Source organism: Amphiura filiformis, chromosome 4 (assembly GCF_039555335.1).
Source record: "Amphiura filiformis chromosome 4, Afil_fr2py, whole genome shotgun sequence".
Classification (NCBI taxonomy): Eukaryota; Metazoa; Echinodermata; class Ophiuroidea; order Amphilepidida; family Amphiuridae; genus Amphiura; species Amphiura filiformis.
Window position 1 is genome coordinate 36,910,709 of NC_092631.1, and position 26,260 is coordinate 36,936,968.

At 37.5% G+C, this 26,260-nt stretch overlaps 2 protein-coding genes across 2 annotated transcripts; both read left to right on the plus strand.

Moving 5' to 3' along the window:
* Positions 1-1,339: 1,339 nt before the first annotated feature.
* LOC140150177 (dynein heavy chain domain-containing protein 1-like) lies at positions 1,340-17,567 on the plus strand. The gene is made up of 20 exons (XM_072172181.1): positions 1,340-1,414; positions 2,398-2,553; positions 2,829-2,960; positions 3,823-3,975; positions 4,346-4,518; positions 5,329-5,487; positions 5,644-5,727; positions 5,876-5,968; positions 6,248-6,328; positions 7,088-7,251; positions 8,095-8,257; positions 8,741-9,069; positions 10,031-10,187; positions 10,524-10,698; positions 13,003-13,221; positions 14,115-14,237; positions 14,893-15,054; positions 15,599-15,700; positions 16,548-16,745; positions 17,403-17,567. Exons 1-20 carry the CDS (start codon positions 1,370-1,372, stop codon positions 17,565-17,567), a joined length of 3,033 nt encoding a protein of 1,010 aa, XP_072028282.1. The 5' UTR covers positions 1,340-1,369.
* Positions 17,568-22,858: 5,291 nt separating this feature from the next.
* LOC140150178 (uncharacterized) lies at positions 22,859-25,873 on the plus strand. The gene is made up of 5 exons (XM_072172183.1): positions 22,859-22,939; positions 23,424-23,531; positions 24,016-24,123; positions 24,334-24,468; positions 25,712-25,873. Exons 1-5 carry the CDS (start codon positions 22,859-22,861, stop codon positions 25,871-25,873), a joined length of 594 nt encoding a protein of 197 aa, XP_072028284.1.
* Positions 25,874-26,260: the final 387 nt, after the last annotated feature.

Below are 26,260 nucleotides of genomic sequence, written 5' to 3' on the forward strand. Positions count from 1 at the left end.
CTCTATTGAATTAGTGCGCCCACATGATCCCACTTTTTTTTTTACTTGTTATCAGTTATACATAAGCCACTTTATCCAATCATCCAAAAAAGTAAGATGGGATCTTGTTGGCGCACATTTTCATTGCGGGCCAAAGCTACACTTTCGTGCTGCACATAGGCAAATATGCATCACTTTGGCACAAAGCGTGACCTTTGACCTTTTTTATATTAGTGCGCCCACATGATCCCAATTAGCTGTTGCTTGTTTTTGTCTACTGGTCGCCAAAGAAGCTAGACGATGAAAAATAAAATTGGGATCTTGTTGGCGCATCTTTTTGTGATGCAGTAAAAAGCCCACATTGTGCAGCGAGTGGGAAAAAGAGGTCAAATTGACCTCCAAAATGAGGCTAAGTCCATTTTCAAAAAATCAGAAAAATATGAAGATCAAGAGATCCCAAGCTAATTTTTTCAGTTCTTGCAGAGAATTACCTCTTCTTTGATGAAATCCTATTCGGAGAGTCAGGTGACGTTGGCGCTAATAATACAGGCGTGCAAATATGTGCGAAAATAGGCCATTTTGACCTTTGACCTCTGTTAACTCGGTGCGCCAACGAAATCCCAAAAATTTTTGCTGAAAAATGAAACATGCCATGGAGGTCTTTAATTTCAAACTGGTTCGGACTTGGGATCTTGATGGCGCAGCCCGTTATGATGCTTTGAAGTTTGCACGAGGGCGCTTTTCATCAAATCATTGGATTTGTTGATTTTGTGCGCCATCAAGATCCCAATTTTTTTCTTGGTTTTTGTAATGTAACCATTTGGTACTTTAAAAAATGCAAAATGCAGGTTGGGATGATGATGGCGCACGATGTTATGCACCTCCAAAGTTTACCATTTGCAAGTAAGGCTCAGAGAGGCTGAAATTTCAAGAATTTTTTCAAGCTGAACGAGGGCGCTGTGCACTCTCATATTTTACATGTGAGTTGTCGGTGCTAATATGTACCAAAATTATTTTTTAGAGAAAATTCTATTTTTTTTTGTATCACAGATGGGTACATAATAAGGGAGATTGGCTCTTAATTAACAAGTTTAATGGCCAATTTTGTATGCTTATAAGTGCACCAAAATGGGGATGTTTAAATAGATGTAACTATGGGTGATTGTTAGTGTGGGCGTGCTTATTGGGTCGGATACTGTACATATGTAGTCTGCTGCTGCTTATTTTTGTGTTTTGTATTGTTCAAATAATTTTGTAGCTATGCATTTTTTTTTTTCCTCATCAACCAGGATGCCATGCGTCTGCACCCCTCTGGGGGTGATGGTCGTAATTTCCGCACCCCTACCCTCCTTTGGAACCCACCCAAAGCCTACCCTTCAGACAAAACCCTATGCTGCTACCTGATGGCAAAGATCCCTACAAGCTAGAACAACCTGTAAGTGACTGTACAAATGTCTATAATTAATGTGTAATTTATTATGCTTTTGTTTTTTTTATACTAAGTTTGCAAATGCATGTTCCCTGTGGAGTCTGGAAAGATTATGGTATTTTAAATATTGGAATAAGTTGTTGAAATATTGCTTTTGGGGTTTCCAGATAAAGATCAAAAGTCTTTTCAAAGAGAAAAAATGAGAAAGCAGTTTTGCAAGAATAAGTATTAAAAAAAACAGGAAAAAAGTCCATTCCAATAACAAAAGCAGAATAATTTTTGCCAATTATAACCAAATAAACTATAGTTAGTTATTTAACCTGTTAAGGAATATATTGTTTTTGTTGGACTTTATTTATTATGTATAAGGAGATGATATTGATGAACAATTTTTTAAAACAAAAAAAGATGTGGATTGATCAGTATTTTGAAAGTTCAAATAATATTTTAATAACAAAGCGAATAATAATAATAATAATTTGTTGACAGATTCTTTTATATACCACATACATAAATTCTTGTTGTTTGATTGGTTAAAACTGCATCACATGGAATGAAATATTTATACTATTCTTGAGTTGAAAGGTTGTTCCCATGGTAGCGGGAAATAGTAGTACTTTTCCACAGGCAAGTAGTAATATTTCCCGCTGTCATGGCAACAACCTATAACGCGGGCATATACACACCGACTCAGTTGTGGCTTGTGTGTGATATTTCCAAAAATAGTGGTCCGTTTTGTAAATATTTTATTTAAAAAAATCTATGTTTGTGGTATAAAACAAATACTGACTGCCCTTTAGTCGGTGAATGATCAAAACTATTACTCCTTGTGATCTCAAAACCTTACTATTTTCCCTTGGCCTTGCTTTGGGAACTTAAAATAGTACAGTTTTGAGATCACTCGGAGCAACAGTTTTGACCATTCACTTCTTGGACAGTCAATAGTTGTGATTTTGTTTGATACGGTTTGATTTATTTCTTGTATAAAGGGAGAAGATGCCAGGTTGAAACCCAAAGGGTTGTGTATGGGAGACTTGAAACAAGCATTACCAACTGTAGTCTTGGAAACGACAAAGAGAGAGGCTGTGTGGAGTGAAGGGCTTGGTCTCACTGCTGCTGCACTTTCCATGGACCTACCTTCAAAGGTGAGATATCAACAGGTGCATAATGAAACTAACATCTGAAGAAGGGAAGCAAAGAAAATGTGGTGTAAAGTGGTATTTGAAGCAGCAATTGACTCCCCATCTGGGTCATATACTTTGCTGTAATGATCAACTGGTCAATTGAATTTTAGAGACAGGGAAATATATTTTTGCAACTAAAGCTGTGAAGAAGAGGAGACCTTTAATCTAATGTATATTCTAAGTTAATCAAATGTATAGTCTAAGTTCTTAACCCTGTATACCTGTTTTTTTTACAGCCTAAGCCAGCTGTTGAAGAGGATGATGTCTCCAGTCGCAGTAGAGCGCCCTCAATAGTAGCACCATCGTGGACAAAAGAAGCTGTGTTCTTGAATGAGGATCAGTATACCATCAGCGAAAATGATGCGGATGTAAGTAATCTGAATTTGAATTTGAAATGTGGCCTCATAAAAAAAGTGCCTCATTAAAAAAAAGTAGTAAATAGTCACATTTAATAAGAAAAACAAGTTGCCCCAATTCATTCCTGTTATAATAATATTGCTACACATACATCTAGGGAGTCAGGGTATTGTCACTCAAATAGTAACACGACATGCATGTGTGTGTTCACAACTTTTTAATATGGGAGTCATTTGGGGGCAAAGTTGTGTGAAAAATATATGGGCTTTCAGTGGAAAACGGTAAAAATTTTGTGTCTTTTTTGCAGGCAGATGCTAACAAATTAGGTCCTTGGATGTAAGATCCGAAAAATGGGGTCTTTTGGGGGAATATGATAAAAAATTGGGATCTTTTGAGGGAAGATCCTAAAAGTGGTTCTTTGGGGGAAGATGTTTGACAGTGGAACTTTTTTCCACAAAAAGGGTCTTGGGAGCTAAAATTGGCAGGGGGAGGGACAAGAAAAAATATGGGAACTTTGGGGGAAGGGGGTCTTTGGGGACACAAACGTACCTATACACATGCCAGCTCATGACCTTGGATAATAATTTGGTATGTATACATCCCCCAACAGAGGACTTAACTTTTACTAGATCTGTGTGCAGACACGCCTGATTTAACTGCTGCAAACTTTGGACATTTTATAGTACCACCAATTCCCCAATGCATTTTACACTACTGGCAATTCATTGCAGATACAAAGAGTGCAATGATATCCCCCGATTGCATGTGTGTTCATGTGTGACACTGGTAACGCATACCCACACCCTGCCCCACACACACTGTACATAAGGAAGAATTCCCTCTATAAGCATCTTTTCTTGGTTCTTCTTATAGGAGTACAAACCACTAGCTCCAATGACAGGCAAGCAAGCAGTTGAACTATTTGGTCAGGGGCGTCATTTAGGCAAAGCTACTTTTGTATATCTCAACAGGACTCCGAACAGGCATTACAGGCCATATGATCTGACTGTGGTACCTAAGCATAAGGTAAGGATAGGATAGATTTGAAATAAATTTTAATCTGTTCCTACTCCAGTGCCACCTCATGCATATTTTCCTTTGCAGGACTAGTGTTCACTGGAGGGGCATGAACACTAGTAATACAACCCTGTTATATTTATTTTCAAGAGTAAAATGCTAATACCTATTTCAATACATCTAAAGACAGTGACGCACGCTCATCCATGGTAAGAGCAAAATGATAAGATGTTTTACATGTCATTAACATCATTCATAATCATCACTTTTTGATATGTAACACTTTTTCATCATAAACTATTATAAAACATATAAAAATAAATTGTATGTTTTCTTTTCCACTCTGAAATACTTTCCTGTGATATTTTTTCTATTGCAGGCAAACCCTAATGAACACTGGATTGTGTCATGCTTCGGCATCATGCACAAAATTGCCGGTAAACCAACACAAAGCAAGGCATTATATGATTGGCACAGAGAGGCAGTCTTATGGGCTGCTATAACAAAGATACCCTTCTACAAGTATTATCTAGTGAAGAAAGCATTCATCAGGTTTGTGGCCTATAATATTTGATACACAGACATTTTGCAGCAAAATAAGACTTATTTTGACATTCTTAACTCTGTACATGTGGGTGTTGACAAGGTTCAATTTTTTTTAAATTAAACAATTTTGGAATTGTTAATTTTCATGACCATATTTGGAATCAGCATGAAAAATGCATTATAATGAGTACAAACAAGTCCAGTATTGGTTCGGAGGTTCTTATGGTAGTTCTTGATATTTTGAAAAAATATCTCAAAACGTAGACTTTTATGTTGAAGCGTATGGCCAGCATGCAGAGTATCGAATGAAAACCAGACCTGGGAGCTTAAAAGTTTCATGGGCTTCCAGGTGTCCTTTTGCCATGAGGTGGTGTGTTTAGAGAGCTAACTTCTAGGAGGCTATTCCTCAGGCAGATAAAAAATTTGCCTGAGTGATTCCTTACACAGATCTGATTGATTCCTTACACAGTTGATATTAAGAGGCTTGGTGTTGGTCATGCCATGTATGATCATTGTGTTTGTAAACATGACATGTCCATTTAATATCTAGCATAATCTTGTAGCAGGAGATAGCTTTATAGTAATCTGGAATTTGTTATTATGCGGGAATTGCAACCATATGATGTATTGACAAAAGCTCATTCAAAACTGAATTGTCTGTCTTACTCTTATCTTTTTGTGGAAAGTTGATTAAGGAATGACCATTTTCTGGCCTCTCGGTCATCACCGCCCCACTCCGCTACCCCACTGCAGAAATAAAGATATACTTATACTTATATCAAGTATTAATCTATCACACTGCCTTCTCTTTTGTAGGTGGAGAGCTAATCACAAATTCAATGAATACGCAATGATACGTGAGAAAGTCGGTGTGAGCCTACTGCTAGCTGTACCAAGCTTTGGAGCTGCCATGCTACAGATATCTAAGCTACTCCAAGAACTCATCACAGTACGCATGCTGCCATTAGAGCTAGAGTAAGTGTATATGATCTTCAGAAGCAAACCTTTAAGTATTGTGAATAAATATTACATGCAGTGCAAGTAAGTACCATTCATGTGTGTCTACAGCCCCAACAGTTATGCTATGAAAAATATTGCACTGTTGTTACTTTCCTTCTTTTACCTTTACAGCCATTGCTACACATTAGCAGAGTTTGAGCATGCTGCACAAAATAAAAGAAAATATGGAGAAAATATCCTGGGAAAATTCTTCAGGTAACTATTTTTCTATTTTTTTAAATTATTATAACAAGTAACTATAGACTTTGTAAAATATGTACAATGCTTGAATTGTTTTTTGCATTGAAATCTGTATGCTACCTGTCCATATGTGACATTAATTGGTCTCGATCTATATTCACAGCTACTGCAAACTCATCGTAGAGAAAACCTGTGAGGATTCTTTTGAGACGTTGAAATTCTGTGAAGCACAAGCCAAGAAAGACAAAGCTCTCTTGTAAGTCAATATTTGTTTTATTTAATTTGTAAGATTTCTGTTATTGCGTTATAGTATTCTTTTTTTTGTCTGCAATTTTTGACACAAATTATTGCACAAATGCCCCAAAAGCTAACAATTTATCACAGAGTGTGACTGCAGTGCATTTCAAACAAGAGGTTTGTAATGTTTTATTCAAATTTGTCTGTTGGACACACAATGTTGCTGGGGCCAGTGATGGGAAAAAATTGATAATGCTAAATTTGATTGACATAGTACATTTTCCTATTTTCATATTAGTTCCAAGGAATCATTGTATGTGCAAAGACAGAAGAAAGAGCAGAGGGAACAGAACTTGAAGAAAGCACAAGAAGAAACCAGGTAAGCATAAAGCAAACATTTGGACTAGCAGATCTTAAAAAGTATCTCATAGTCCTTTGATTTGTTACTTATCCAGGCATTTTTTTTTGTAAGTTTAAAGCAAGTTAGTGGCACTTGCGGTACAGAGGGTTGCATGCTCAAACCCTCAAAACTTAGAAATACTCCAAACATAATTAATTTTATCAAATTCCACTTTAAGCCTCAGTAATAATTACACACGGTATGTTTGGTATGTTTTTGCATTGCTTGTTTTTGTTTTGCTCCTTTTATGAATGACATTTGAAGAGATACATCAGGTTTGTAGATAATTATAATTTGGAGTTTTCATATAAAAAACCAAAACCTCTCTTCCGAATCCAGATTGGATTCGCAAGAGAGGTTCTGTCGTCATGAACAGAGACGAGGAGGCCTACCATTTAAGTCATGTGTATGACCCTCTCCTCAAAACCACTCCCCAAGGGATGGAGCTGTGTTACCACCAGCACAGGGGATGAGGGGATACCAATCACTCTGAAGAAGTATGTCATCCAAGACATACAAAAATGTCAGGTCAGTGTCAACAATTTTGGTTTTTTATATGAAAACTCCAAATTATACTTTGTAACATATTTGGATAAGTGTTTTATATACATTATGTCAAAGTATACAGTATACACAATCAAACTGCAGTATAGCTGTTGACATTTCTTATATTATGTATATGTAACCTGTGCTGTGGTGAAAGCCAATCCAACAATCTGAATTGTGTTCTACTTACAGGCGTCTTGGGAACCTGGTGCAGTTGGTTGACAAGATGCTACAGTGTCATCTCCTGAAGGTCACTAGGACTAACATCACTAGCTTTGTCAAGGACACCATGTCAGAGGGAATAACACCAAAGAGGGATGCATTATTCGTTGTTAAGCTTATCTTTAGCCCAAAAAGTGAGTTAGCAAAGTTGATAGGGGTAAATGTGTTAGGAGGAGGTGCAAGAATGTTGTAACCCTGATCCCCTGCATGCATATGTATTTTCAGATACCCATGCTTTTCGGATAAAAAAAAACATTAGAAGAATTTTTGACTTCAACACTACTTAAAATTTGATCGCTTACCGGGAGCGCTTTCACAGTATCAACTGCGTCCTCAGCCGGATGTTATGGCTATGATGATTTATGACTTGTTGACATCCTTGGATGACGTCACACTAGAAGAAGGTGACGTCAAATGTGTTGTCCTCCTCCCCCTGGTATTCTTGATCCAGATTGGGACAACCTACTCATACCCAAGACCACCAGGGGGATGCGGGCAGCACCTTCGACGTCATCTTCTTCTAGTGTGACGTCATCCAAGGTTATCAACAAGCCATAAATCATCAGAGCCATAACATCCGGCTGAGGACGCAGTTGGTACTGTGAAAGCGCTCCCGGTAAGCGATCGACTTTTAAGTAGTCAAAAATTCTTCTAATTTAATTTATACCACTACATATGATTATTCAATTTTATAAAAAAAACCATGATTTGCAATATACACAAAATAGTGTTCTTCTTTTTAAAAAAAAAATATGGATATTCACTGTTCCTATAATTATGGAACCATGAAAAATAATAAAGCAAAGGTTTAGAATTTTATTCATCTGAAAACACAGGAATCCTTGATGTTGGTAAGGGCATAACATATTTGCGATCCTCATGTTATGCGGAAACATGTTAGCTTAGCAGTTCTGTGTAATCATTCAAACATGTAGAGTCTGTTTTCATAAACATTTGGATACTTTATTCCTTGGCAGGCACACTAACACTATTTCCATCCAAAGACCAGTTCAGCGGCACCTTGTTAAGTATACTGAGAGATATTCCTACATTGATCAGTGAAATGGCACAACCTATGGAGCACATTGCTAAGGGATGGTTGGGACAAGAAGAAGAACAACAGAAACAAGACAATGGCAGGTGAGTACACTCAAGGATTCTTGAGTAATAATTATACTATAGGAAAAGCCACACGTTTGCGCAAATGAAGTCAAGTCACAAACTCAATCATGCATGTGATGGTATGTCTTGTGTAAGAGATTGATCTGTAGAAGAGGTGATGCATATTTTTTCGTTCTGTAAAAAAAATCTAAGTGGAAAAGTTGAATTTTGAAATTAGCCCTAATTTTAAATGTAATTTAAATAGTAATTAATAAAGTGATTTTATAAGTTATTGGCAAAGAGAGATGTTTTTAGTAGCACTTGTGCCTAAAAAGTAATTCAATATTCTGTTCATGGATCATGTACAATGTGCATTCATTTCAGACAATTTCAAAATTTTACAGGTGGATACGCTTACTCTTAAAATAATGAAAGAGTTGTTGCTTGTTGCTTAAGATGCATTCCCAAGAGGTCACCAAGCCACTCAAGCTAACTTTTATGTCTGTTTTTTTTTCCAACAAGGCTATCACAAGCCGATTATTCAAGAACACAGTCATCGCTATCAGACCGTACAGCTTTATCGCCAATGTCCAAAGCACACGCAGCAGACGACGCAACAAGCACCATGCCTCCTGAATCACGTTTCACCATGGCGACCAGGTCTATGCCTCCTGAATCTCGTGTTACTATGGCGACTAGGTCTATAGCAGGGTGGACAAGTTTAGGAGCGGGATTGAGTAGAGAAAATGAAGTGATTGTGGAGGATGCTGGGCAAGAAGAAACTCAAGCAGAAGAGGGTGCCAGTGTGCAAGAATTAGAGGATCTCTCAGAACCAATGCTTCCAGAAAAAGGTAACACTTCACTTTATTTCTGTCCTTCAATGTGTAGCCTGGTGTGTTTTATCTCAATGGGCTACAGTATTCAACTCATGGGCTTGAAATAATGCCTGTAGCTTGCTTATTTTCACCCTTTATAGAGGTTAAGCGTGAAATTATTGATTGGCTCCAAACAAAGGATTTGAACCGGTGTCCTTCACCATAATCATGGCGCAGTGCAGTCAATTCAATCAAATGTTGTCATCAACCTATTTGATCGTATTGCATTTGTTATGTGTGTGAGACAAACTGTTGCGGTAGATTGCAATCTGATTGCAATCATACCTTTGTTGTATACATTTGAGTAGTCCGCCATATTTACGGTATGATACGTCATATGCACAACCTCTATAACAACTATCATCATTGTCCAGTGACCAAGTGCAGAAATCCTTATACCTAGCATTCATGATTACAAAGTAATAAGCTTCCACAATGCCAATTTTCTTATGTTTTTTTATTGTTTTGATGCTCCCTATTTTGATGTATCCTTGTTGTAAGCTATTCATGAGTTAGACTAGTGTAAAGACTCCATTGAGTAATTTGCTGTCGTAGTGCACGTTAGAATAATTATGACCGTTGCTAGGTCAACTAGATCACGCTTTCTTTGTTACGAACCACTGATCGAAATGATTACAACACAAAGCCTATGGCATATCAAAATTTGGAACAGGTGTATGACCCCAGGCTTGTTGCAGTAACCAATGGTTATTATATACTAACATGTACTACGACAGCGAATAAATAAGCAGCTTATGGAATAAAGTTGTATAATCCTACAATAGAAGATTTCTGTGCGAGGTTAATTCTGCGCAGTTTTACATGAATGATAAACCCCTATTTTCGCCAATATCTCAATTTTGCATTGGCTTTCTTTGGCTTCCTTTGGCAATTTTGTGTGTAATAATAATTCCTTTCTGTCTTTTTCTTTTTGTAGCTAAACGAAGTAAAACAGCGGATAATCTAGGAGTAGCTACCCCTGACCTGTGTGTTAAGAGTGATTTCAATTCCGACTTGACCGTCAGAGGTAGAGGATTAATGGGACAAGTTAATCCATTGGAGAGTGCTAATCTATTGGAAAGACTTTCTGCAGAGTAAGTACATGATTGTTTGTTATGAGTCATGGATTCAGCCCATTTTAGGGCCATTCTGGTCATGTTCACGTTGTTTTTCGGGCTTATAAAGGCTTTTTGTCAAAAGTGGACTTTTATCCCTGGGTTTTAAGAGTATAACTATTTTAAAGTGGGTTTTTACCAGATTTGGGCAGAATTTTGACCCATCAAATCATATGTCAAATATTCAGAACTGTTGTGGTCTATTGCTGGCTGGAGAGGCCTGTTGACGGGCTATAATGATTAATACTAAATAAGTTTCTATTATAATCAGTCTTACTGTAATAATATCCATGTATTTCTTTATTTCATCTACAGTGAGGTAGTAACTGAAGCCTTGACACAATACCAACATCTGATGGAAAGTGCAATGAAGGATATAGATAAGTTCTGTGAGGAGCAAGCATGGCTTACTGAAATACACAGATTCACAAGAACATGGGATCCAAGAGCTGTTAGTGACTGGAAGAGAGCACAAGCTTACACTATAGAGGTAAGTTGATAAAACAGTAAGCCTTGACACAATACCAACATCTGATGGAAAGTGCAATGAAGGATATAGATAAGTTTTGTGAGGAGCAAGCATGGCTTACTGAAATACATAGATCCGCAAAGACATGGAATCCAACAGCTGTTATAGACTGGAAGAGAACACAAGCTTACACTCTTAAGTTGCTTGGTAGGATTTAATTTAAAGATGGCTGACCTGATCGACAGCCTCTTCCTCACTTTTCCCTATCAAAATGGAGATTTTGGCATTAGAAGAAAGCTCATATTTTTCTGGTAGTCCCGGTGAAATTTTAGGCCTAAAATATATTCCGTTTAAATGCTATGAACGTAAAAGTGATAGCCTCATCCCCAATTGTGGTATACCACACATACCATTCTATGGGCCGTTGTGAAACACGTTCCTACTTCTAATAGCCAAACAGCTGGTGCAATTTACCTCAAAACTTGGGAATTAGATTATTTTGGTATAGGCCTCAATATGAGTTACCAAACACAATACAAATAAATCTGACCACCTACCTTTAAGGGATGGGGTATGAACGTTTGGACAGTATTTATTGTGGGACATTAGAGCACATCAGACATATCAAATTGCATTCTGAATACGAAGAATGTCCTGATGATATCAAATAATTTTGATTTTTTGAAGTTCGCAATGTAATACACATTTTATGGCAAATCATTAAAAATTGATATTTTGGATATTTAACAGTAAACTTTATAAATCTGATGATTTATACTTGAACTTGAAGTGTATGTAGGTGGGATGAAAAGCCGTCGATCAATTAAAAATTTTGACCTTTCATATTGAAGATATGCAATTTTTTTCCCAAAACACCAAAAAAATTAGTCTTTTTGGGAAAAAATCCATATCTTCAATATGAAAGATCAAAATTTTCAATTGATCATCGGCTTTTCCTCCCAGCTACATACACTTTAGAAATATTCATTAGATTTATAAAATTTACCTTGAGGACTGTTATATATCAAAAATGTGAAAAATATCAAATTTAATAATTTGTCATAAAATTTGTATTATATCGTGAATTTCAAAAAATGAAAATTATTTGATATCAGAAAGACATTCTGCGTATTCAGAATGCAATTCGATATATCTGATGTGCTCTCATGTCCCACCAAAAATACTGTCAAAATGCTTAAAACGCTCATTCCAGATCCCTTAAGATGGGTATTAACAATGTTTCCAGTTAACCTTTCTGTTTACAGGCTTGTCTTGTGATACTTCCAGATCAGTATTCTAACTGATTTTAGCTGGTCATAGCAGACCTAATTTGCATATTTGCATCCTAATTAGCCTAACAAGAATAAGTATGAGTTTACTAAAGTTTAAGAATGAATATTCTTAAAAAGTATCGTTGTTGGGCAGGAAAAACCATTCATGTGTCATTGGCCCCTGAACATGTTTAAAGCAAAACCTCTTGTGTAACCGGTTGGCAGTTTTGTTGTAAACATGTTCAGGGGCCACAAACACATAGGAGGTTTTTCCTGCCCAACAACGGCATGTATTGGGCTATATTTGAAATCTGCCATACTGCTGTGGAACATTTAAGAAAAGTCTTCCACAGAGGGAGTGCATTTTTAAAATGAAATTGGCTAGAAGTAATTTGAAACCCTGCTTCATCTGTGAATGGCTTTAACCTATATCTGCCACAACTGGAGTGAGTATTTCAAATGAAAGTCACCCTATTGTCTATTCTATTTGAAACCCATACTCCATCTGTGGAAGTCTTTAGCTAAATCTCTCACAGGGGGAGTATGGATTTCAAATTAATGGAATAGCCCATTGCATGATGATAATTATAATACTAATTGATTGTCTGAAACCAGGAGAGCGTGGCGCAATGGTTAGGGTACTTGCCTTTAGTGCATGAGGTCCCGGGTTCGATTCCCGGCGGTGGCGATTTGCTGGGATATTGACTTGGAAAAAAAAGGCTGAAATTAGTTGGCAACTTCTGTAGATTAAATTCAGACTTCCGCTCTCCCCATGGTTCATTTAGAATTGGGTAAATGAATCATGAAAGTACTCCGTCCTTCAAGGGGACGTTAAGCCGTCGGTCCCGTGTACAGAAAGCCATACCTGTACATGTATCTCGGAGCCAGTTGCGAAAGGAGTAGGGTGTTCACCCCTGACTGTTCCCGACCCGTCCCGGTGTGCAAATGGACCCCAATGGAAATAAGCTTCAATAGAGGGTTATCCAGGGTTGTCAAACCCGAACAAATCAAATAAAAAAAACAAAAACAATTTTGTTATACCAATCTATTACAGACCAAACTTGGTGAGATCCGTAGCTGGATGGAGCGTGTGCGTAATGTGGACAGAGGTTTCGCCACAAAGAATGGATTGTTTTATGTGGATTGCGGGGCCATACAAGAAAATGTTGTCCCAGCTCTGATGTCAGCCTTCAAAGATCTGCTCAACTTCACCGCTGGAGAGGCTAGGAAGTTTTCTATGGCATTCATCAATGAGGTCAAAGCTGTTGTAGATGTAAGTGTTATGTCATCAATAATTAATAGTCTGTGATTAATCAATATGATGATGATTGATGATAGTGGTGGTGGTGATGGGGACAACAACAATGATGATGACAGTGAAATAATGAAATTAACCTTATCAGGACAAGAAAAAAGAAAGGTTTTGAAGATGTACAATTTAGTGCAATTTGTAGGATTTGGGGCATTTTGGCAAAAAAGAAGACAAACAAAAGTGAAGGCCTGTTTAACAATACATTAGAAAGAGAAAACCTGCATAACCTTTTACAATTAAACAACAATATCAATAATAAATTTAAACATAAATTTTGGATTTAATAAATTTTGGATTTATAAAGCGGCTTTCTCCAGATCTTAGAGGACTCAAAGCGCTGTAATTTCGCTGCAATGGTGAATCATCACAATCAGATTGCATCAACTAGGTTGCTGCCGAACAGCGCACACCTATCCGCATTTAGATTGTAACATCCACCAATTATCTGTGCAGCTCCCCAAATTCCATTGGGTGAAGGAAGTTTTGATAACCAAACAACTAATCACCGATTTTTTTGCGATACAGGAGGAAATAAAATGTATACTTTGTTTCACCTCATATTTGAGCGCTTATTTGATAGTGATATAATTGTTGCGTATTTTGCTGGTTGCAGTATCAAGTCGCACATGCTAACTTCAGCCCACATAGAATTATACAACACAATTATACAAGGACGGTTACAGTATATCAACATGCTTGTGGCGTGAAAGCACTGCTAATACTACCAACTTGAAGTAGTATTGTGCCTATTGTTTTGGGGGTGAAAGTTGCTAGGACTTTTTGTTACCTTATTGATATTTTGTACATAAATGCTTTTAAGCTTATAAATTAATATTTTTTCTGTACGTATTTAGGGCATGAAGGAGAAGGATACCAATATGCGAGCCTTTGCAGACTATGCACAGCAGTATAGCACATACAAGAATAAGATGCCGGACTTACAGAAAGAAGTGGAATACATCAAGTCTCTATTTGAGGTATGCTTATCTAAGTATGTTGTATGAAGTGAGTAATTGATTGATTGATTGATGATTGATTGATTGTTTCATTGATTCATTCGTTTGATTAAATGATTTAATTAAAAACAAGGAGATATACAGTTCAAGAAATACTTCCCAAGACACCTTGAAAGAGGCATTATAATGGATGCTCAACTGTATAAGGGTGAAATAAGGCTCCGAAGGTGACTGCGCTGGTGCTCTACCAATGAATTACTTCTCAATTATTGATTGAGTAGGTAATTTACCTGAATGATTAATTGACAGATAGTTGACAGATTTCTTGATTATTGTCAAGGAAAGCGTAAGTAATAATTGGCTGATAGAAATTCCAGGTTTTTGAAATGACTGTACAATGCTAAAAAAAACACTGCTAGAGAAATATGATGAAATAAGACTGTTATACATAAATGTGTTAATGTACCACAATAACCCTTGTTTTAGACCTTTTTACTTCACAAGGGTCCTATTGTAAGTTGCAAGTAATTTCCCAATAGTTTGCAATTTCCTTGCAAATTTTACCATACAGACATGAAAAGTCTAATTGGTAGCCACATTACAAACTTAAGTTATGACATGAATTGATTGATCTCTGTCACATACATGTACTGATTGATCTCTGTCACATACACAGGTTATCCGTCTCAGTTACCGCTCCCTGAATGTTGAAGAAGAGAAGTGTGAAGAGAAGGTGTGGCAGAGTTGGGAAGCTTTTTTATTACAGCTCCAGGATGCTGCAGAGTTTGTGAACACACAGACACCAATACAGCTGGGGAACTTGCAGGATACCTTCCAGGTAAATAAGCTGTGGTGGTATACAAGGACCAAAGATTTGCATGGAAAATGGCTATATTATGATCAGCTCTTAATAGGCGAGAATTATTCAGTTTTTGTTATTGCGCACATCAATAAAGTCCCAACTTAAGATTTCGTAAATTAATTCACAAAAGCATGCATCAGTCAAGCATAAAGCATGGTTCACGTAGGTGGTGCGCCAAACTGTTTGTACGCTATTATAATTATATCAATGTACAATGTTATGAGTCTTGCTGATTACAAGCTGATCAGAGTATAAGTGTATGGGGAAAAAGTGTGTTGGAAAATGGACATTTTTGCAAAATTACTTGGGGACAGAAGAACATTCTGCAGAAAATTAGTATTTTGTTATGTTTATGAGAACAGTGATGCAAGACATCCACAATGTTTATTTAATTCTCTCTTTTGTTACATATTTCTTTCTCTGTCATCAGTAGCTTGTTAGTTTGTAATGCATGACTAATAATTAATGTTTTTTGTAATGTATGACTAATGACAAATATTTAATGTTTTTGTGATAATAGAAATTGAAGAAAGATGCTGAGAGAATATCCACTGCTGCTACTAGTGGGTCATTTTTGGATCCAAGTGAGAACCCTACTATGCTACTTACAACCATCAAACAGGTATTGTCAACTAGATAATAATTATATATTTGGGGTTGTCGAGCTATGATGACCTGCCAGTGATTCCTCTGCTACCTTAATGAGAGAGAAAAAAAGTAAAATTTAATATGTTGTGTGGGCTTTTACTTGGTTTCTCTCATTTGTATGATTGGAAAAATGTACAAATAATGGACAAAGTGCACTATTCTATTACACAAAAATATTGTTCTTTAATTAATTAGAAAATCTTTTTGCCAATATTTTTTCACATAAAATATTTTTACTTTGAAATAGTGTGGTGTATGAAAATGATATGTGTCAGCATCTCAGTACGCATGCATCAATTTGTCTAAGTTTTCCATTAACAAGTAATATACAGTGTTCAGGGTTAACTTTAATGCACAAATCACACATATTTACACATTCACACACTTTCCGTAACCCTTCAAATGCAGAGTGAAAATCCCATCGTGTACAAAATCTTGTAAACCTACTCTTTCAGATATTCAATGAGTTGACATAGAAAAACCCGATATTTACATCTGGTAGTGTGAGATGTCAAAAATATACCCTTTCTTATTATGCGAATGAATCATGGGATTATTGGGGGGATGAGATGAAAGTAATATATAGTATTTACTTATGAAAATATTCAGTCTGAAACATCTGAGTAACCAATCAAAATACATTAGATCTTTCAGCAATTTTAAGCTTTATCCCCTTCAGTCCTACTGACCATTCTTACCATATCTCTGATTGGCTCAATACATGATACAGCCCCTTTTGTAACCAATCAAAGCAGTTTTTAGAGGCCAATAATTTGGTCGGCAGTTGGAACTAACATACAATACTTATTTGTTCCCTACAGTATTTTGACCAGTTCTACACAGTGCAGTCTCAGATGATGGAATGTAGTAAATACAAAGAGAAGATCACAGGGCAGCCTTACGATACATCTAGACTGGCAGAGATGCTGCAGAAGATGAAAGTCAGAGCAGAGCTATGGAAATATGTGGAAGTGTCATCACATGCCATCAAAGACTGGAAAAATAGACTGTTTAAAAAGGTACACAGGAGAAATTTAGTAAATTGTTTTATTGGGTAGAAAAACTGACTTGGTATTCGTTGATCGCAAGGCCTCCTGACGCATTACTAAAAAAGTGTGAGAAACAAAAATGCTCATTTTGCGGATGCGTTTGCAGGGAGAACCTTGTTTTGGTAGCAAGATGGCGGATCAGTGCAAAGGACGAATAGCTGATCAGACTTCCATAACTGCAGAGGATCTGTTGGTGAGCATCGGAGGACATGTTGGTGTAACAGTAGATGCGCTCACCTCTCACCACTGTGGACTGGATTTGATTCCACGCTTGCTGGTTTATGACGGTCCTTGCAGGTTTTCTATGGGTACTTGAGTTTACCTCCAGCTTTCTATGAACCTGACCTCTTTCCATAGGCCTATAATATATAGACAATAATAACTGCACACCATATATATTGTGGGAAATTGAAGGGTTTTGTTTTGGGCTGAGGAAAAATACCTTGGCCCAAAACAAAACCCGACAATTCACAAATGGAACTCAAAATAGATGGTGCAAAGTTATCAAAGTTACCGTTGTATCTGATATTTTAAACAAATCAAAATGGCATTTTATGTTATTTATACCATAAAATGCTGTTAAATATAAACAGTTTTAATTATTGTTATAACCTACCCTGCACAAAGATCGACCAGGCAAACTTGACATTAGCGCCCGACAACAAGAGCTACCAATCACAGATGCGCGACGGCAACGCGTTGACAGGTGTTGCCATAACGCCTAGTGTATACACGCATGCGTGCGCAAAAGTCATTGTAGCGCACATCACCATGTTCCAGGAGTCATTGTGAGTTATTAATGACCGTTCAATAAGTGCGCAGTCATTTCTTTTGATTGGATCACAGGTTTCGCATAAATTCATGAGGTTATGAATAATCGTGTCCTGTCTTTGTTATGCTCTTATTCAACATACAGCGCTATTATGATTCTCTCTTAATCACACTTTTTCCCCCTCCAAGTGAAATTTCTCCCCCACTAAAATGAAATGTATCAAGGTGGAGGCATTGCGGTCGAGAACTGCACAATTATATCTGTATCTTCACAGATCCCCTCTACTCTCATTTCCTAAGTTGTAACATAAACCTGGGTATGGTTCCACAAATTATACCCGCATGCGAAGCATGGACGGGTATATTGCCATCCTGTGGTTTCCTTTCCTTCTCCTCCATCAAACACATCATTCTGTCAAGGCTAGCGCTAAAACTACAAAGGCTCTGGGGCCCATATGTGGTACACTTATGGGCCCTACCCCGTAGAAGTGCCTTTTGCCCATCTTGGTCCCAGAGGTCAAAGGTCACGGGCCCCAGGGGCCCAAATGTGAAAATACAATACACGCCGTTTCTCATCAAATGAAGCAGCCTCAGGGCCCTGAGTTGGTACATTGATAGCCCTAGGGGTACTCTATATTTACAAATATACAAGGGCCCCATATGTTATATATTATGGGCCCCAGGGGCCCAAATGTTAAAATATGGTGCAACAGATTGACAAGCCTAGCTCTAAAAGTACAATATCACTAGAGCTCATATGTGGCATATGTATGGGCCCTAAGTTGTAGATGTGCCTTTTGCCCGTTTTGGCCCCAGATGTACAAGGCTAGGGGCCCCAGGGGCCCAAATGTTAAAACATAGGGCCGGCCGTTTCTCAGCAAATAAAGTAGCTACAGGGTTCAGATTTGGTACACAGATAGGTCTTTAGTATTATATTGTCATATGTATATATAACTCCCATATGTCACATAATATGGGCCCCAGGGCCCCAAACGCTAAACATAGGGCCGGCCGTTACTCAGTAAATAAAGCAGCTACAATGCCCAGCTTGAGTCTACTGATAGCACATGAGAATCATACTTCAACATATGTACATGAGCCCCATAAGTCATATATATTGGGCCCCAGGGCCCCAAATGTTAAAACAAAGGGCCGGCCGTTTCTCATCATATAAAGCAGCTTTATGGTTCAGAGTTTGTACACAGATTGCACCTGATAATTACACTGTTATATGTACATATGAGCCCCATATATCATATAATATTGGCCCCAGGGCCCCAAACGCCAAAACATAGGGCCGGCCGTTACTCAGTAAATAAAGTAGCTACAGTGGCCAGCTTGAGTCTACTGATAGCACTAGAGAATTATACTTCAACATAATTATGTACATGGGCCTCATAAGTCAAATATTATGAGCCCCAGGGCCCCAAATGTTAAAACAAAGGGTGGGCCGTTTCTCATCAAAGAAAGCAGCTTCCGGGCTCAGAATTTGTACACAGATAGCACCTGAGAATTATATTGTTACTAACACCCACACACCCATCCACCCCACACACGTAGGACTAAACAGGCAGATCGTATTATATCATAGTTGAAAATACCAGCGTGAAGCGTTAAGGCTGTTCTAGTTAAATTACATACCCATTGGCTGTTCCATTTAATTTACATACTCCCTCTGAAATGTCCAAAAAAAGGGCTGTTCCGTTTAATTTACATACTCCCTCTGAAATGGCTGTTCCATTTAATTTACATACTCCCTCTGGAGTAGTTTCCCCCTAATCATATTGCATAGCCTCACTGTGAGTAAGAGAGACTGACAACAGCAACCTATGGAGAGTAAGAGAGACGTCTCCCATGGGAGGGGACTTTTCACAATTTCTTTATTTTAAGTGCTACGACAGTGCAACCTACATTCAATTAAAGCTTGTGACTTGGACTTTCATTTTTTACATTTTCTGCCCAATTGGGCGACTTTTTACAATTTCTTTATTTTAAGTCCTCAGCAAATAAGGACTGTAAGTTTGGGTACACCGATAACATGCGGGTATAGCCGTATTTGTGTACAAATATATAGCCTTCTAGTTCCATCTTCCTATGATTGTATTATGCAAACACCTAACAATTTGGTATGGTGTTCATTTTCAGATGAATGTTGACAAAGCTTTAGACAAAGTGACGGAATGGCAGCATGCAGCTGGTCAACTCAAGCAGCTTCTGCCCCAGGGAGATCAAGTACTCACATACTGGTATAGATTACTGTCTGACTTCAAACAAGACTTGCCACTACTGCTCAAACTATCCAGTGATGCACTCAAGGTAAAAACATTGATGGGTGAGCAGTCAAGATGGCTGAATTGCTAAAGAGGTTAAAGGTTAAAAACCACTATACATTGGTTCGCCTCAAGTTTGGTAGTAACATAGGTGCATTTGCTAGTCACAGTATCAAATTGTACACATAATGTTAATCTTGCAGAGTGTACACCCACTTATTAAAGGGTGGTTTGTTGACACGTTTGCATTACAACTGCAAAAAAGTATTGACGTCGCTAGCTAATTGAGGTGAAGCAAAGAATGATAGAGCTGGGTGGTGCATGAAATCAGACGAGGGACTGTTTTCTTTTAGGCCTTCTAAAAAGTGCTTTAAAACCACTGAAAAATATCAAGCAAAATAGCAAATATATATATATGTGCAACTTTCAGAATGACATGCTGAAATGAAATGTTTTCTCTCATTATTTCACAGTTTTGACGAAAAGTTAATCAAAATTCATCCAGTTAACATTGATTTTCCACTCCCCACTTATGTGTAACTCTTATTGAGGATGGACTGTAATTTGGGGTCTTCATGCTTGGTGCTTTAAAACAAATAAAAGTCGCAGGTCATATGTTTTAATTTGGATCATGACGATTCAACCTTTTACTTTTAACTGATAAAGTATTTTCACTATAAGAGTTTTGAATATGGGAAAACATTCAATCAAAACTTGTTTGCACTAGGTATGGCCAGTTGGGCTTGTTACTAAGAAAAGTTACTTACCCAACAGGGATTTCTACTTCCCTGACACAATATAATCTCAGTGAGAAAGCTATCTTGCTATCAGCCATATAATCATGCAATTCTACCAGTACACCTCTACCTCATATTTTGAACATCATAGGAAAATTACTCCAAAATTTTATTATCCTCCTCAGCCGCGTCACTGGAAGGCGCTATTCGTAAGTCTCGGCCAAGTCTACCAACCAGCCAAGATGCACACAGTCTCTGAACTGATATCCTTCAACCTACGTGAACACAGTCTACAGATTAACAGCATATGTGCCGGCGCTGCTGCAGAGTTTGCTTTGGAGCAATCGTTAATCAGACTTCGTAAACTATGGGAAGAGAAGGAGTTCAAACTGGCTAAGCACATACCTAACATCAAGCGGAAGAAAGGTGAGACAATTTGTGTATTTGAGATTCCATCAACAACCTGTGTCACTGGAGCACAACTACTTTACTAACCTCACATAGGCAGACTTTGCTGTTTGAAATTTGCAGGGAACTTTTAGGGCTTTTAATTGCTCTCCTTGAGTGCTACAGGAGAGCATTTTTACAGTACTGTATAGTGTATATATGTGGTTATTATTGTTACACCAAAGGTAGGCAAACAATAAAAAGCTCTCAGCTTTATTTGAGGGGAGTGATGGGGAGCAATCGCTCTAGCTGTCCTCAAATGGCAAAGCCTGCATAGGGCAGCTATTTATTTTTTTAATATACAATACAACTAATTTTTCATTCTTATTTTGATGTCCAGGTTGGATTATCTCAAATCCAGGGATTTACATTGCATTGTTGATTTTTACCAGACGATGCTGATCAGCATCCCAATCAATTTATGTATCAAATCAAAAATCCCAATAACTAACACATGAGTGTAGCCTAGCCTAACTTTGTTGGTTCACACCTGTAGCTAAGTTAATAAATCAAATCCAAATGCTGATTCTTTTCTGACATTTCTGTGATATGTCAACATCAGGATATGTACCAATGTTGATGTAATGTGAACATTGTGCATACCGATGACAGCTCTTATCAACTGTGAACTACACTAATTATCAGAGAACCTTTGGTACTTTTTGCCGCTATAGCTCATGTACTGCGTAAAAACACAAGTTGGGTTTTGATTTGCTGATTGAATTATGTCATGATACATAACAGTTTCTGGCAGAGAAACATGCACGTTGTTATCATTTTGAGAGTGTCCCCAGTGTAAACACAGGAGTGGGGTTCTGATTGGCTGATTCAATCATCGGACAATCATAACAACAGACCGATAATCTAATTGGCTGATTGCGCTTCAAAACGTTGGTCGAGGCACACAAATCTCTGTGTATTTCACTCATTAACATGTCGCTCGCGTCAATATGAGCAAGGGACTGCTGTTCTTCTCTAAACTGAGTGTAGTACATCATTTGCTAACCAAGCTGTGTTGCATCATGTAACCCTCTACTGTTTATCAAAAACCAGGAAACAGGATCAAGTATCAAAGTTTCCTAGTGGACAGTGTAGTATGTAAAGGATCATGGAATTCAGTTTTGTAGATGTTTCAGAGATACTTTTGGAATAAAAGGTTTGGACTGGTCCAGCTCAATTTATGATCATTATTGTTATAGTTTATGTTACATATTTAGAATTGTAAATGTTATAATGATATATAAACTCAATTCTTTCAAATATTAGATATACTATTGACCTTTTCAGTAAATCCCATAAGCCTTTGGGGTAGCCCTGAGATGTCGTTATATGACGTCACACCGACTTGTAATGCGCCGTAATGATGTTTGCTAAACGATGTGCGATTACGTCAAATGACGACATCTCAGGTCTACCCGCAAAGGCTTATGGGATTTACCGAAAAGTCATAGTTTACTTTCTAATGTACAGCAAAATTCAAATTTTATTTTGTCTTTCATGTCATAGTACTGCTGCCTCCAGAGAAGCTCAAGAAGGGTGGAAAGAAACCAAGCAGGGACATAATAGTAGAACAGACTCATACAACAGATATACCAGATATGTTCATACTGATAGGGGCCGATGAATTGCAGTATATATTGGAGGTAAGGTCTGGGTTTCTTGTGTTGTGTGTCATAGGTGTAGATTGATAAGAAGCCAAGCCGTGACATAATAGTAGAACAGACTCATACAACAGATATACCAGATATGTTCATACTGATAGGGGCCGATGAATTGCAGTATATATTGGAGGTAAGGTCTGGGTTTCTTGTGTTGTGTGTCATAGGAGTAGATTAATAAGAAACTAAGCCGAGACATAATGGTAGAGCAGACTCATACAACAGATATACCAGATATGTTTATACTGATAGGGGCTGATGAATTGCAGTATATATTGGAGGTAAGGTCTGGGTTTCTTGTGTTGTGTGTCATAGGAGTAGATTAATAAGAAACTAAGCCGAGACATAATGGTAGAGCAGACTCATACAACAGATATACCAGATATGTTTATACTGATAGGGGCTGATGAATTGCAGTATATATTGGAGGTAAGGTCTGGGTTTCTTGTGTTGTGTGTCATAGGAGTAGATTAATAAGAAACTAAGCCGAGACATAATGGTAGAGCAGACTCATACAACAGATATACCAGATATGTTTATACTGATAGGGGCCGATGAATTGCAGTATATATTAGAGGTAAGGTCTGGGTTTCTTGTGTTATGTGTCATGGGAGTAGATTGATAAGAAACCAAGCCGAGACATAATGGTAGAGCAGACTCATACAACAGATATACCAGATATGTTTATACTGATAGGGGCTGATGAATTGCAGTATATATTAGAGGTAAGGTCTGGGTTTCTTGTGTTATGTGTCATGGGAGTAGATTGATAAGAAACCAAGCCGAGACATAATGGTAGAGCAGACTCATACAACAGATATACCAGATATGTTCATACTGATAGGGGCCGATGAATTGCAGTATATATTAGAGGTAAGGTCTGGGTTTCTTGTGTTATGTGTCATGGGAGTAGATTAATAAGAAACTAAGCCGAGACATAATGGTAGAGCAGACTCATACAACAGATATACCAGATATGTTCATACTGATAGGGGCTGATGAATTGCAGTATATATTAGAGGTAAGGTCTGGGTTTCTTGTGTTATGTGTCATGGGAGTAGATTGATAAGAAACCAAGCCATGACATAATAGTAGAGCAGACTCATACAACAGATATACCAGATATGTTCATACTGATAGGGGCTGATGAATTGCAGTATATATTAGAGGTAAGGTCTGGGTTTCTTGTGTTATGTGTCATGGGAGTAGATTGATAAGAAACCAAGCCGAGACATAATAGTAGAGCAGACTCATACAACAGATATACCAGATATGTTCATACTGATAGGGGCTGATGAATTGCAGTATATATTGGAGGTAAGGTCTGGGTTTCTTGTGTTGTGTGTCATAGGAGTAGATTGATAAGAAGCCAAGCCATGACATAATAGTAGAGCAGACTCATACAACAGATATACCAGATATGTTTATACTGATAGGGGCTGATGAATTGCAGTATATATTAGAGGTAAGGTCTGGGTTTCTTGTGTTATGTGTCATGGGAGTAGATTGATAAGAAACCAAGCAGTAGTAGACCAAATTTAAGATTTTTTGGTATCTCTACATCTTGGCAATCTAAGAATTGAAATTGCAACATTGAGACAAACTGCTCTTATTCTCCTATCTTACCAATGATGACTCTCTCTTAATCACACTATTTTATGTCTTTGACTTTCAGGATAACCTAGTGGCATTACAAAGTATGTTGGTATCCCCACATCTGGCTGATCTGAGAACTGAAGCAGAAGTATGGTGTGCAACATTGAGACAAATTGAAGACATGATAGATGTATGGATGCACTGTCAAACCAAGGTAATATATGGGCTATTCCAGTTGAAATCCTTACACCCTGTATGGAACAAATGACCATAGTTGCCCACACAGGGGGTGTAGATTTCAAACAGGAGTCACCTACATGATAGATGTATGGATGCACTGTCAAACCAAGGTAATATTGGACTATATTCCAGTTGAAATCCTTACACCCTGTGTGGAACAAATGACCATAGTCTCCCACACAGGGGGTGTAGATTTCAAATGGAGTCACCTATTCAGGTAACTCCATTTGAAATTCACACTCCCTATGTCTTCAATAGGGGTGTATGTATTTTAACTGGAATAGCCCATTGTCGGTGAAAACATAAGTGGTGTGTATGCATTTACAGTAGGCTTCTTAATCATCATATCTTCTGTACAGAGACAAATAAGATAATATCAATTTTGAAAAAAGAAATGATAGTGGTGTTCACTGGGGTGTCTTTGTGAGAATCAACTAGGATTCACGTAAATCTGAATATGAGAATCTTTGGCAGAATAGATTCTCAGATTCTCGCCGCAGTTCTGACCCTATGTGTGGGCTTTTATGCCAAAGTGTCTTTTGTTAGGGAAGTGAACTGGGGTCTCTTCCTAGGGAAGATATTAGGGTTGTTTTCTAATTTCATTATTTCATAAGTTGTTGTTCCAAAGTGAAAAGAATATTCAGATTTTGAGAAAATCGCAACAATATATAATTATTATATTATTATGATTTTACCTGAAGTTTTTGTGGGTAGCATAACAAAATATATGTTCATCTTAATATAATTAGCAAAATGTTGTTTGTGTGGAAATATACATAAAAAGAAAGCCTAGATTACTCAGAGAAACAAAAACAATATTTGGTTGAAATCGATCAAGAATTGACTGCAAAAAATGCAAAAAACACCTGTTTTGACAGTTTTAAGAGCTAATGGGTGCCTATGAATCGGTCGTAGCTAACGCCGCATACGTAACGCAGCAATACGCACAGTACACCAGAAACACGCCTAAATGATCGGTCATGACAGACCAGGGAAAGCAATCTAAAACACAGGTAACTAATAATTGCTATCATAAAGTGCAAACGTTATTGCATCCAAGCTGCTACACTCATATTATTATCAATTGAACTTTGCACCACTCACTGAGACAGGACTTTGGCTTTGGGCAATGTAGTACCAGTACAAATATGCTTACATCATAGCAGTATGTGTTACATAATACTTTTTTTTCCTTTGTGTGTATTTAATGAATACAGTGGCAGTACTTGGGTGATGTGTTTAGGGATGCTGAGGTGAGAGAGAAATTTCCTAATCTTGCAGCCAGATATGCTACTGTGGACCTTGAATACCAGGTATGTGTAGGGTCAAACTTAATTCTACAGAAACAAAAGGTTGATGCATTTGAACTGTACATGTAAGAAAGTTACCAAACTGTACTAGTACCAGTAAACATCTCCATTTCACTTTTCATTGTTACAAATCTATGACAGTGGGTTATTCCAGCTGAAATCCAAGTGCCTTTTATGGAATACATGACCTTAAGGATACGGTACACGATTTACCGACAAGTTACTCATTTTGGAATGCGATCATGAATTTTGAAGAAAAAAAAGTTTCCACAGGCTTCAATGGGACTCCGACCAAGAGCTGTAGGCATTCTTGTATTGTTTGTAAAATGTTTTGTCAAATAAAATACATTTTTAAAATATTATGTATTCATTTATCTTATTTTTGTCTCTTTCTGTTTGTTTAAAGTAATCAGAAAATATCATAAAAAAATATTCAATAAAGATCGAATCATCGTA

What these genes read in the sequence shown, in the direction of transcription:
- LOC140150177 (XM_072172181.1), top strand. Translation starts at nt 1,370, where the DNA reads ATGCTGCTACCTGATGGCAAAGATCCCTACAAGCTAGAACAACCT. An exon ending in AAGAAAGACAAAGCTCTCTT is followed by an intron (nt 5,969 to 6,247) that starts GTAAGTCAATAT and finishes TTTTCATATTAG; the next exon opens with TTCCAAGGAATCATTGTATG. An exon ending in TTGGAAAGACTTTCTGCAGA is followed by an intron (nt 10,188 to 10,523) that starts GTAAGTACATGA and finishes TTTCATCTACAG; the next exon opens with TGAGGTAGTAACTGAAGCCT.
- LOC140150178 (XM_072172183.1), top strand. Translation starts at nt 22,859, where the DNA reads ATGGTAGAGCAGACTCATACAACAGATATACCAGATATGTTTATACTG. An exon ending in AATTGCAGTATATATTGGAG is followed by an intron (nt 22,940 to 23,423) that starts GTAAGGTCTGGG and finishes TCATGGGAGTAG; the next exon opens with ATTGATAAGAAACCAAGCCG. An exon ending in AATTGCAGTATATATTAGAG is followed by an intron (nt 24,124 to 24,333) that starts GTAAGGTCTGGG and finishes TTTGACTTTCAG; the next exon opens with GATAACCTAGTGGCATTACA.